Below are 13,754 nucleotides of genomic sequence, written 5' to 3'. Positions count from 1 at the left end.
ATCATCAAAGTGAACTTCGCAGTGAGGTGTATCAAGGCTTGACAGATATGGTTGGAGCAAGAGATGGAGCAAGGGATGATAGAGAACTGTTATTGGGTGCTAATGTTGGAAGAAGGGTTGTATTGCCTTCTTCGTATGTTGGTGGCCCTCGCTATATGCACCAGCTATACCAGGATGCCATGGCAATTATACGCAAGAGAGGAAAACTTGATCTCTTCATTACATTCACATGCAATCTTGGATGGAAAGAGATACAGGATGCATTACTACCTGGATAGACATCTAATGATCGTCCTTATCTTACTGCCCGTGTTTTCTACCATAAGTTCAAGGATTTGATGGGCTTGCTAATTAAGAGATCTATTTTTGGTAAGGTCATTGGACACATTTCTGTGATTGAGTTCCAAAAGAGAGGCCTTCCTCATGCTCACATTCTATTGATACTTGCATTTGAGTATAAGCCAACAGAGACATTGCATTATGATAAGATTGTGTGTGTAGAGCTTCCTGATAAAGTAATGTTTCCACAGTTGTATGATGTTATCAGTCGGTGTAATGTGCATGGCCCATGTGGAAACTTGAATAAGAATGCTCCATGTATGAAAGATGGAAAGTGCAGGTTTAAATATCCTCGAAGCTTCAGTGCATCGACTACTGTGGCTAGGGATGGATACCCAACGTACATGAGGAGGGATGATGGAAATTACACTGTTCGTAATAAAGTGCAAATGAGTAATAAATGGATTGTTCCATACAATCCATTTTTGTCAATAAGGTACAATGCACATATCAATGTGGAGGTTTTCTCCACTATATTTGCTGTGAAATATCTCTACAAGTATGTGTATAAGGGATATGACAGGGCCACTGTTGTTCTACAAGATAGTGAAGGGCTTCTAAATGAAGTTACAAACTATCTTAATGCTCGATATGTATCAACATCTGAGGCTATTTGGCGTATACTTGGGTTTCATATGCATCAAGAGAAACCTGACATACAACGGCTCCAAGTTCACTTGCCTCATCAAAATCAAGTCATCTTCAGCTCGACAGAGCGACTGTATAGAGTGTGGTGGAGGGAGAGGTCAACAAAAAGACAACGCTCACTGAGTGGTTTGTTGCAAATCAACAATATCCAGAGGCCAACGATTTGTTGTACATAGACTTCCCAACAAAGTGGGTTTGGAAGCCAGCAAGTAGAACATGGACTCAAAGACAGATTGGTGACATGATTGGAAGAATGTACCACATTGTTCCCAATGCTGGAGATTTGTACTATTTGCGTATGTTACTCAACATGTGCAAAGGATGTAAGTCTTTTGAGGATATTAGAACCTTCAATGGACTAGTATATGACACATTTAAAGAAATATGTAATGCACGAGGATTACTGCAAGTTGATGATGAATGGTTTCTTTGTTTGGAAGAAGCTTCTTTTCAACAAACAGGGCAACAATTGCGCCTACTGTTTGTAGTCATTTTGGTTTTTTGTGATCCAATACATCCTGGTGCATTGTGGAATTGCTTCTGTAAGGAGCTTTCTGAGGACCATGTATATCATATGAGGGTTCGCACAAATGATATGAATATCTGTGAACACATGGCTCAAAACCAAGCTTTATCAAACTCAGAGACAATGCTTCAACACTATGGAAAGAGGCTCTCGGATTATTCTGGAATGCCCCAGGTGGATCACACATTGCAAACTATGAGTGAGCATGGAGTGCTTGCTGAAGAGTTCATGTATAACAGAGAGGAACAAAGAGTATTGTCTGCTCGAATGGAATCATCTTTCAATGTTGGGCAAAGGGAATCTTACAATCGGGTTTTACAAGCAGTTGGCATGAGCAGAGGGACTGTTTTTTTCTTGGATGGGCTAGGTGGAACGGGAAAGACTTATCTCTACAATGCATTGCTCTCTCGGATACGTGGAGAGTCCAAAGTAGCTTTGGCATGTGCATCGTCTGGGATTGCAGCACAACTTCTCGACAACGGAAGGACTGCACACTCTAGATTCAAGATCCCTATTGATATAACTTCTGAGTCCACATGTAACATTAAAGTAAACAGCCAGCTTGCTGAGCTGTTGCGAATGAGTTCACTGATCATATGGGATGAAGCCCCCATGGCTCATAGACACGCTTTTGAGGCTCTTGATAAGACACTAAGAGATGTCATGAAAAATGACATGTTGTTTGGTGGAAAGGTTCTCCTCCTTGGTGGTGATTTCAGACAGATATTACCTGTTGTGCGTAAAGGGGGAAGAGACGACATTGTCAATGCATCTTTGTGCCACTCATACATTTGGCAACGTACAAAAATCATGCATCTAACACAGAATATGCGAGTGGTCAATTGTTTTAGTAATGTTATTGAAAGAGAGTTTGTGTAGTGGACACTTGATATTGGTAATGGCCATGTTTGTGATGGGGGCATACTTGATAATGTGGCTTTGCCGGCCTGCATGATGCTACCACAAAATAATTTGCAAGCATTGGTTGCTTGCATATATAGAGACCTTGAAACAAAGACTTGCCATGCAACCTTTTTCAAGGATAGAGAAATTTTGGCTCCACGGAACAAGGAGGTGGATGCTATAAACAATTTGGACTTGCAGCAATTTCCTGGTACTTATAAGGAATATGTCAGTGCAGACGTAGTGTGTGAATCAAATTGTGATAGCATTTTATTCACAAGTGAGTTTGTAAATAGTTTAGATCTTGGGGGAGGTTTTCCACCGCATGTTTTACAATTGAAACAGAATGCTCTAGTTATGTTGCTTCGCAATTTGGATCCAAGAAGTGGTCTTTGTAATGGGACACGCTTGATTTGTAAGCAATTCCACAACAAAGTGATTGAAGCAGAAATCATTACAGGGTCACATGCAGGAAATGCAGTGTTCATTCCAAGGATTGATTTTTTCATGGGATCTAGAGAAGGTCTCCCTTTTGATTTGAGACGTCGCCAATTTCCCCTACGTTGTGCTTTTGGGATGACAATCAACAAGGCGCAAGGCCAAACATTGGGAGTTCTTGGATTGTATCTCCCAACACCTGTTTTCACCCATGGTCAACTGTATGTGGCAATGCCTCGCGTGAGATCCTCTTCTGCTATCAAGGTTGTGGTTGGTGATAGTCACTTAACAAGTGTTAGTAGACATGGAGATCAAAGAACATACACTTCTAACATTGTCTACAAAGAGGTGTTGCAATTGAAGTGCCCCCTGCCACCCCCTTGCCATGGGGTTTAACGTGGTTGGATATGTTTCATCCAATAAAAAAACATGGTGACTCTCGCAACTATTTCTTTTTCATTTATAAGCTTAGTATGTCTTCTTATGAAACATGGTGTATTCGTTGAAACAATTGACTAAGATTTATTAGTGCTGAGAGATTTATAATTCATGTGCTTTTTGATGATTTTCTAATCCTTTATGTATATGTATATGTATGAATGAAGATGGATCCTAACGCCTCTGTGACTTATACACTAGGGAGACGACCTCGACACGTCCGAGGTAAAATATTATATATGTGTGTTTGTGACATTTCGATACTTTAAAGAATTTAAATCTCACAGTCAACGATTATGTATTAGATCCACCATTATGGAGGGGTCCAATCACAGCCATGCAGGTGATTCATCTCCTCGAGGACTTGGATGTAGCAAGGTAACAATGTTGATGTTGATATAGTAAAGTAATAGCTTTTGTGTATCAAAATATCTATCTATATTAATAGCTTTTTGTTTGGCTATAGATCACAATATTACCTAGAATTCTTGATGGTGGGTATATATCATGCTTCATATGATCCGAGCTTGCTGTGCTACATTCAAGTTGCTATTCAGAGAGGATTCAGAACACGTGTCACCATTGCAGAGTTAGGCAGAACCCGTCCAATTAATGCTATGTTTGCTCAAAATCTTAGTCTCGGTGCTTGGTTCCTACGTGTTTTTGTGTTAGGATCTCTTCCTCCAGTGATTGGTAGATGTGTTTTACATCGTGGGCCATGGGTGGTTCGATACCGCAGCAGGGCATGTCATAGGCTACGCTTTTGAGCGTATAAATCTTAAGTCTCTACGGATGTTATATTTTTTTGCATGGAAAATATCACTTACTCTATATATGTTGGTGCAAAGTTAGTTTGAAAATATGTTGTGATGACTTTTGCAAAGATTCAAATGTTGTCCATCTTATAAATTTCAAACACATACAATACCTCTCTCTCTCTCTCTCTCTCTCTCTCTTTGTTGTCCATGTACAGAGCTCCTCCTTTCCTCTCTCTCCTTTCCTCACTCTCTCTCTGTCTCTCTCTAGCTAGTGAAAGAGCTCTCTCCTTTCCTCACTCTCTCTCTTTCTCTCTCTCTAGCTAGAGAAACCTCTCTCTCCTTTCCTCACTCTCTCTCTGTCTCTCTCTAGCTAGTGAAAGAGCTCTCTCCTTTCCTCACTCTCTCTCTTTCTCTCTCTCTAGCTAGAGAAAGAGAGAGAGCCCAGTACATGGACAACAAAGAGAGAGAGAGAGAGAGAGAGAGAGAGAGAGAGAGAGAGAGAGAGAGAGAGAGAATCCACCCAGTATGTAGACAAAGGAAAATGCTCAAAAAACACCAAGGTTTAGTTTAATCCCACCTACAAATTTTGGGATTTACCTCTGCATTTTAAATTTGAAGGAGGACTGATGAAAGAGTGCCCTATAGCCCTGATGAGAGAGAGAGAGAGAGAGAGAGAGAGAGAGAGAGAGAGAGAAAGTAAATGTTCATCTGTTTTATGAGATTTGCCAAGAGCAAAGAACTTGAGGGTAATAGAGGCCATGCCGCCGCCGAAGGCGGCGCTGTTATACTAGTGTCTTTAAAGAGGGACATTGAGCTTTGCATCAAATATTAATTTTTATGCCTTTGGAATATATTGTAATGTAAATAGTTTATTGTTACACATTTAAAAAAAAACATAATATTGTATATATTGATACACTAAAAGTTAAATGAGATTTCAATTGTGAACACGAAAAGGGAGTGTCTAATCACTATAAGAAATAATAAATTTTGAAATGTGAGAAGAAGGTACCATTATCAATTACCAATGCCCTCACTTTTGTCCTTTTACATGACAATTAACCAGTTACCACTAGGCCTACCTCCGTCAACTTTTGGACAGGCCACTATTTCCCGCTCGGGGGCGCAGAGAGAGAAGAAGAAGAAGATAATTTTTAGGAAAATTATCAAAATACCCCTCTAATTTGTGGAAATTCCCACAATACCCCTCAAATTTCAAAAATTCCCAAAACACCCCCAATATTTTGTCATAAATTCCCAAAATGCCCTTCAAATTTTCCAAAATTCCCAAAATACCCTTGGTTGTGAAATTGAATTTCTCCAAAGATTATAAAATTTGTAGCTTTTCATAAAAAGACTCATTGCTTATCAATATAAAATGCTAAATCCAAAATTTAACTCGATTATGTAGGCTTTGGAGATGAATTGGTTCATTATCTTTAGACATAATTTCCTTTTTTTGCGAGGTAATTTGTGGCAAATTACATGTTAAGCATCCAAAAACGGATCTCAATTATCAAAAAGGAATAAAGATTAAAAAATCTTGAACAATCCAACCAAAATAGATACAAGGGTATTTTGGGAATTTTTAAAATTTGAGGGGTATTTTGGGAATTTCCACAAATTAGAGGGGTATTTTGGTAATTTTCCCTAATTTTTAATGTCTTGGGAAACTAGAGAGAGAGAGAGAGAGAGAGAGAGAGAGAGAGCAATGGAGCCCGTTGCAAACAGCTTCCACGGTCTCTCTCAAGGGGTGCCCTCTGCACATTTGGGTAGTATTAGCAAGACATCTTCGCAAGCTCAATTCACACAGCAGCCTTTTTCCTTCGTGCCAAGCAGAGCTCCACGGCAACCGCAAAAAAAAAAACTAGGCATCGTGAATGCTGGCATCTCCAAGCACAATGCTGTGTATCGGAAGGATGATAATTCATCGGGATTGGAGTACTTGGAGTTGATGAAGCAGGAGGGCATGTTGGGTGATCACCAAGACGTGAAGAATATTTTGCAAGTGGCTGAACTTGATGTGAAAACACTCACTGCAGCTGCCTCGGAGGTTCGTGACCGCAGCCCATTTTCCCATATCATAAGCTTCTCCCCCAAAGTGTTTATTCCTCTCACGCGTGCATGCAGAGATGCATGCGCTTATTGTACCTTTGCTGTCGCACCTAGACTGGATCACAGGATTTACATGACCATTGACGAAGTTTTGGACATTGCTAGAAAAGGGGCAGCTGTTGGTTGCACCGAGGCTCTTTTTACGCTTGGAGACAAGCCAGAGCTCTTGTATCCAAGGGCTAAGGAGGAGGTACTACCTACACCTGCTCGCTTATGTGTTATGTTTTTCGTCACTACCTATAGGGCGGCCAAAGTGTTATGTTGATGAAACTTTCTTTCAATTCAGACCCCTCCTTTTGATGACAGATAGCTCAAAAAAATTGTCCATGAATATATAATTTTATATTAAAAAGAAAATCTTCTCTTCATTTGAAAAATACAGACTTTTCACGTTGCACCATGTTTACTTAGAGCATCAACTTTTAAAAGTTCTTGATTAAGTATGTAGTCCAATTAAATTTTACTGGAGATTCTAAGTTTTACTAATTCGTGGTACTTAGGTTGCATATCATGGTTGTATGGCTACTTCTGCCCAACACATGCATTCTACTTTACCTTTATTACTATCTTGGGCACCCACTTTAGTGAAATGGCTGCCCAATTGTTATGTCGAGCTGCCCATATTTAGTCCTAGCGGTATTATTAAGTTTTGTAGAGCCTTGTGTTCTTAGTCCTTATAAGTGACCATATTATCGTCAAAGTGTAGTGGAAGGTGTGGTGACATTGCAGCACACGGTAGAGAGAGTGTCACAAAGGGATGACGTGGCATGCCCAATTGGAAGAGAAATGGCCGAGTGGACAGAGAGATTGAACCGACCAACTTAAAGAACTTATGAGCACCAGCCGTGGGGCCTAAAACCCTAAAAACCCAAAGCTTCAACTTTGAGAATAAATTCCATAAAATGTGTTGACATTCTGACGTGGCGAAGAGTATGGATATTGACGTGGCAACTGCTGTATGGAATTTTTGCGTTTTGCGTTGAGGATGCCATGTGGTAGGCTGTACGGATCTCCACAAAAAGCGCTTGCTGTTTTGGGCAGATTTAAGTGCTAGCTTTTGGGAGCAGATGCATTTGGGGTTTAGTGCTTTTGAACTGATTGCTTTTGGGCATCCTTTGTAATTGAAATGTTTATAAAGAACCCTTGGGGCCTCACTCTACAGAGCATCTGGATGCAAAGTCTGAGAGTAGAGGACCCTCGGGAGTTGTACTTTGCCGTGAGCAATAATAAAGAAATTCCGAAAGGGACACCAGTCTTTGAGGCCAATGCTTCTCGGTGCAAAACTGCGCTGTGCGTGTCGACTCTCTCTCTTTCAAAGTTCAGTGATTTTGCAGTTTTTGTTCGTGTGTTGCTATTGATTCCTCGCGTGGAGTGTTCAAGCCTGTACCAGTGGTATCAGAGCTCAAAAAGATTCTTCTTCTACGGAGGATCTGATCCCTTCTACAACACACAGAGGTTCTCGAGGAGAATCTGACAGAGTAGTCAAGATTTTGTTGGTCAAGGAATCTTCGTGTCTCCCACCCTTAGTCCATCGCGCATCGGGTGCGCTTCCGTCTTCATCGCTCTGTCTTAAGGGGCATAAGCTATAAATAACTCAAGACCACACATGGGTTCTCGTGGAGAATCAGACAGATATAACACCTCTCAGGGGGAAGGCGAAAAAAAGTTGACTCTCGATGCAGGAAGTAAAGAAAAGAAGAAGAATGGGGCAAATTTTCGGCAAAGAAGTTTGCCAGAGCGGAGTACAAACGTCAAGTGTAGGTTGACATCTGTGTGAAAAGATTGTTGAAGTACTCCCAGAACCCGAACGAAATATGTGAAGCATTTGAAGACTTACCCGATGGATGTGCGAGAGGTCATTGATTGTTCTCTTAGGTCAGGAAGAAAGCTGAAAGGACATAACTTTTTTGAACAATACCTTCGAATATGCCCTTGTTCTTAGACAACTTCCTCAGAGTCTCCTCTAAATTCGGGCCTTCATAGTTGGTCCTCCTGATCCAACGCCATGGAAACAAGCTCCCCCCATGCCAAATGAGTGCTTCTCTTTAAAGTAATTAAGCCTGAATAGAAAGCACTATACTTGGGATTCAAATGCGTCATCAAGATCTTAGATAATAGCCATATCCTCCAAAGAGATCAGCTTCCCTGCCTAAAGAAATACGTGTTGCTTTCCCTGCATCAGATGAGTGTGAGCCATAATGAGAGTTAGGCTGCTGAGGGTCCAAAGTTCATAACTGTACCTCAAGGTGAGTTCCTTATTGGTGTCTTCTTGTTGTAAACTTTTTCCAAGTGGTTCAAGATCTGCTGAGCATTAGTCATACTCAGAATGTGGCGAAGTGCTCATCGAGTTGTCAGATGCAGCAGAATTGAGACTAGGTAGAATCAAGGGGAGAGTTGTTGAGAGATAGATAGAGTGGACATAAGTTAGAACGCATCAATGGGCATTGAGTGCCGAACCAACCCTCCCAAGGCCCCCCCACACACTTCCTAATGTGGTATTTGCTTTAGATTGTGTAAATGGATTGTACGCAGATGCAATATCTCAATGCAAGACTCAACTCGACTCGATGGATGATGTTCTCCCAACAGATTTCTCTCTCTGGGGCTGACTGGATGTACCAATGAGACCTGCCTCGATGTGGGTTACGGATGGCCACCACAGGGTAGACAGCAGATCTGGGGTTGATTTGCACAGTCAATGTGAGACAAATTAAGAGCTGAATGTTTGCTGCAAAAAAAATGATCTGAAACGTGGAAACACTGCAAATCTGGAACTTTATGCAGGCTGAAAATAATGCAACTGATAAGGTGGAGATTAGTGGCATGGCCATTGTTACCCGGAACGGGAAATTGGAACGGGGAACAACGGGCATGAAATGCCATTCCTTGTTACGGATACACGTCTTAAACACGGAACGGGGATAACGGGAAGGTGGAATGGGAACGGGGAACGAAGACCTGAAAATGGGCAGTGTAACTATGGGCACGACTCCAAGGGGCAGATGAAGGAAGGCAATGGGTTCGCCAAAACGCGTGATGGTTGCAGACGGAGGGGGTGACCTGGCTGAAAAAGGTTAGGGAAGGGCATGGTGACAGGGACTCAAGAACAGGCTTGAGAAAGGGATTTGCTGGATGCCCTAAAGAACTTGTCAGATCAGATCATCATGAGTTCGGGTGCAACTGCCATCTAGTAGTAAATGCAATGTGCACTCATAGGGGTTTTGGCACTGTTCCCACCGTATCTCACAAACCTTTGATGCATTTGCCGTGAGAACTTTGATGCAATGTGCACTCATAGGGGTTTTGGCACTGTTCCCACCGTATCTCACAAACCTTTTGATGCATTTGCCGTGAGAACTGAACCAAGCCGAACCTCTAGACCTAATTTACATACTCGTGTTGGCAGATGTGTCAGGATAGGCAGCGGGAGATGCAATGAAGAGACGAACTGGCCTCTGATTCGGTGGACACCTCGACTCCAATTTGGCTTGACTCCGATAAGATCCTCTGACACAAGAGAACATCTGCAATGCCGCATACATGAACAAGGCACTTGTGGAGAAGAGAGATTAGAGAGAGAGAGAGAGAGAGAGAGAGAGAGAGAGAGAGAGAGAGAGAGAGAGAGAGAGAGAGAGAGAGAGAGAAAATGTAATATTAACGTCTTCAAAAGGCCAAATTGACCTATGAGACCAAAAGGTTACATGTGGTGAATCTAATACGAGGTCTGGGTACAAAAAGTACAAAGAACTGAAAAGAAAATGGTGGGTAGGGGTGGGGTGAAAGCTGATACAAGGGGAAGACAAAGGGTGAGCTGATACAATGGAGCTCTCTGACAGTCGAGGCATCATATACATATACATCAGTATGCGGGACAGCTCCTATGTCGCGCGAGTATGGTATGGATCCTCTGTCGCAGTCTGCATCGATATCGAGAGGGCCCTCTTATCCGTGGGCAACAGGACTACCCCAACTCTATCGCCCGATCAAGCAGTATGCCTCTGGTACCTCTGGTGTTGGTATGATGTGGGGGCTGCTCGAACTCCTCTGTCTGTGACTGAAAGAAATCTATGATCTTCCGCTGTCGCTGGATCTCTCTCATTGTGCCCCTCGTCAAGAGGTCCTCTCTGTGTTTGCGAATCTCTAGTAAGTATAATCCGAGGCATCTGTGATCTTGGTATCTCATGACTATAGAAAGTGGCCCAAAACCCTCTCTGAATAGACAGTGAAAGCGGCCTCGTATCTCATAGTATACTGGGCAGTGACATATGTAATGTAGCTCTGTCTCTGGCTCTATTTGGCACACCTGACAAATCTTGGACTCAGCGGGTACTCCTCTAAATCTGCCTGTCTCGATCTCTAGCTAATGTGAGGATGTGCGTATTTGACCAATAGCACATCGTATCCCGTGGGATAGATGAGTATCCATGTATCCTAGTCTGATCACAAAACCATCCTCCGTGAATTGGAGAAGATGCTCTCTATAGAAAGTCATCTTCGTACCTAGCTTATGTGTAGGTTGTGTCCATGTCCTTTTCGTATCCAACTGAATCAAGTCCTGTTTGATGAGCTTGGTTATCTCTGCCCTTGTGAGGGGGATGGAAGGTGCATCCAGAGAGTAGTGAAATGGGGGTAGCCGGTCCATACTAAAGCCATGTAACTGAAAGCAAGATGCCATCTCTGCATACCAACATGATCTATCTCCCTGCAATGCCAGCTGTCGCAAAAACTCTAGCGCGAATCGAGCATATCTGTCTCTAGGGAGAGCCCAAGTGCTATGCATAAATGAAACTGATTGAGTGAGTGCCTCCACTACCAATGGAGGAGCAGCGAGCTCCGTCCTAACAATGTCATGTGGTACTGAGGCCTTGGCCCTAATCATCCGACAAATCATAGACACTAATGGCTTCTCCATACATCTCCATCCATCAGTACTACCAGCTCTGCTATGATGATTAAGTGAGGGGCCCCATATCGCCACTCCGTACAACATGGCCAAAGTGACCAAAGTGTCAAAGAGCCAAAGCTTTGTCTGAGGTTCCTGGAACTGAACCTGCGAACATATCCTCTCAAGTCTCCCCAATGCTGCATAGGCTCTGGTCAATTGCGGATTTTGCTGCACGCCTCAGGAAAAATACAGGACCACTGAAAACCGCCCCAAGATAAGTGTATGTATCTGTATACTCCACCGTCTCTCGACCATATGTAAAAGTGGGGGCGGACCTCCTTACCCTCTGCGCCGTAGTGTTAAACACCATTACCTTGGTCTTACCAAGGTTCACAGACAATCCACTGTCCCTTGCAAATACTTGCAATGCATCTAAATGACACTGCATCCCTTCTGGAGAATTGGAGATCAGCACATTATTATTAGCCTATAATAGCAATGGAATCCATGTCCCTACAAGCTGAGCACCTCTATCACCCTTTGTATGTACATAATCTGAAAACTCATCTACATATATCCCAAAGAGAGTCGGAGATAGAGGACAACCGTGCTTCACCCCAATGGTGGAGTGAACCATGTCGGACATGCCCTGAGTAGTGCGTACCTGTCCTACCATTGTCCTGCATAAAGCTAAGATCCCCCAGATCAGCTCTGTGGGCACCCCCATGTCTTGCAATCTACGTATGAGTCTGACTCGTGGCATTGTATCAAAGGCTTTGCGGAAATCCACAAAGCTACAATATATTCTCCTCCCATGGTGTCTACCCTCCTCAATAATGGCTCTAAGTGTCAAAATGTGGTCAAGAGTGGAGAAACCTCTTCTGAACCCTGCCTATTGAAACTAGCCGGTGGAGCGGTAGGCTTTGGCTTTCACCCGAAATTCTTTACTTTAGACACACCTAGAGAGAACGTGCAAAGGAAACCTGCGACGGGAATTAACACTTAAGCACACACACGGCTCGGAAGCTAGAATGCTCCGAGCAGAGGCCGACAACCTGTAGGCCCCAAAATTGGCGCCCCTTTTGGTATTTCTTTATACTTTGAGAGGGTAAATTACAAAGTAGAGTCTTGGGAATCCTTAACCTTGACCTGTAATGCATCTGTGAACAAATAGATGCAAAAAGGGGAAGATTTCCATGGCTGCCAAAACCTGCGTATCGCTGAAAACGCACCAAAACAGCCCTGTAAACATGCATCTGATGCCTTCTAATGCTGAAAATGAGCTCCTTGGTCCTAGGTAAAGTCATTGGAAGCTCAAAAATGGAGAGAAGTGGCTGAAAAGCAGAGTTATCAGTCTCCAAAACTGCTCCAAAAAGTCAATTACGAGTTCTATTTTCCCAGACCTGGTAAATTGGCCCAAAAGTGCCACTTGGCACTCATGCATACAATTTCTCCACATTGGACTTCGTGCTTAAAAATCTCTCAACTGGTGCATCAGTTGACTTTGTAGCAGAGTAATAAAATGTTCCCCTGAACCCAAGGGGCTCACTTCTCAGAGTAGCTGAACGCAGAGTCTAAGAGCGAGCACCCGCAGGTGGTTGTACTTTGCTCAATGATTAATATAAAAGAAATATTGAAAGGGGCGCCAATCTTTGGGGCCTATCTCTCTTGGCCCGGAACTACGCCGGGCTGTGTCGACTCTTTAATTTGTGAATTTTTTTGAAGTGAATCTCTGCTGTGTCGCGATAGAATCTTGACTTGGGGTGTCCAAGTTTATTACAGTGGTATTAGAGCACGACTGATTTCTCTTCTACCGGGAAATCCGATCCCTTTTCTTGCGACAGTTATGGATTTTGAAAAGAACCAATCAACCTATTTTGCAACCGTTGAGGCGGGAGGAGGCAACGCAGGATATTCAAACGACTTAGCAGAAGACGAGTATGGGCCACCTCGGCCTACACAGTATGAACTTTTGGAGATGCAATGTCGACAACAAGATGCTTAAGTTTGCTAAAGATCCCTAGTTTGCAAAATTTTTGACTCAGTTCATGGCTGAAGTGCATACTCAGTGGCAGAAAGCCACCGAACCACCAATCAAACCGGCAATCAAGAAACCTCCTACTTCGAGGATGTTTACATAAGAAGAACTTTTTGGTTACTCAATCTATTTGATAGAGTTGAATGATGAACATCGAACGAACATGTCTGAACTAGAGAAAGAACGCCAAGATTTTCTCCACACACATGCTGATTGTTTCTCTGAAGGCCTGCCAGGCGAGTTACCCCCATCTCGTCGTGAGGATCATACTATTGATCTGATTCCTGGAAGCACACCACCGAACCGGCCACCTTATCTTGTTAGCCGCCAGAATGAAGAAATCATGAACCAAGTGAAGGACCTTCTTGAAAAGGGTCTTATCCAGCCTAGTACTTCACTCTACTGCTCTCCAGTTTTGTTGGTATTAAAGAAAGATGAATCTTGGAGAATGTGCATTGATTATAGAGCTCTCAATAAAATCACTATCAAGAACAGATTTCCGATTCCAAGGATTGATGATATTGACCGACTTCAGAGATCCTCTTGTTGCAACAGGATTGATTTGAAAAGCGGATATCATCATATCAAATCACTCCAAGAGATGTCTACAAGACAACCTTTCGGCCAAGCTTTGGTTTATACGAATTTTTGGTGATGCCTTTCAAC

At 42.8% G+C, this 13,754-nt stretch overlaps 2 protein-coding genes across 4 annotated transcripts in view; both read left to right on the top strand.

The window, feature by feature from the left end:
- The first annotated feature begins 338 nt into the window (after window positions 1-338).
- Window positions 339-3,250, top strand: LOC147434621 (uncharacterized). Its single transcript, XM_086489654.1, has 3 exons — window positions 339-1,010; window positions 1,067-2,275; window positions 2,393-3,250. Exons 1-3 carry the CDS (start codon window positions 339-341, stop codon window positions 3,248-3,250), a joined length of 2,739 nt encoding a protein of 912 aa, XP_086345780.1.
- A 2,470-nt stretch (window positions 3,251-5,720) lies between these two features.
- Window positions 5,721-13,754, top strand: part of LOC147434620 (uncharacterized) — a 101,329-nt gene continuing 93,295 nt past the window's right edge. The window contains exons 1-2 of one of the 3 annotated variants that reach the window (XM_086491080.1): window positions 5,965-6,103; window positions 6,181-6,355. In XM_086491080.1, coding sequence (XP_086347206.1) covers window positions 6,239-6,355 — 117 coding nt within the window. In that variant the 5' untranslated portion in view covers window positions 5,965-6,103; window positions 6,181-6,238. Of the gene's footprint in view, window positions 6,356-13,754 lie in introns of all 3 variants that reach the window. The other 2 variants (XR_015185372.1, XM_086491079.1) reach the window with 2 other exon arrangements.

Source organism: Adiantum capillus-veneris, chromosome 19 (assembly GCF_014529385.1).
Source record: "Adiantum capillus-veneris isolate H3 chromosome 19, ASM1452938v2, whole genome shotgun sequence".
NCBI lineage: Eukaryota > Viridiplantae > Streptophyta > Polypodiopsida > Polypodiales > Pteridaceae > Adiantum > Adiantum capillus-veneris.
Note: the sequence above shows the minus strand (reverse complement) of the source record. Positions and strands in the feature narration are given on the sequence as shown.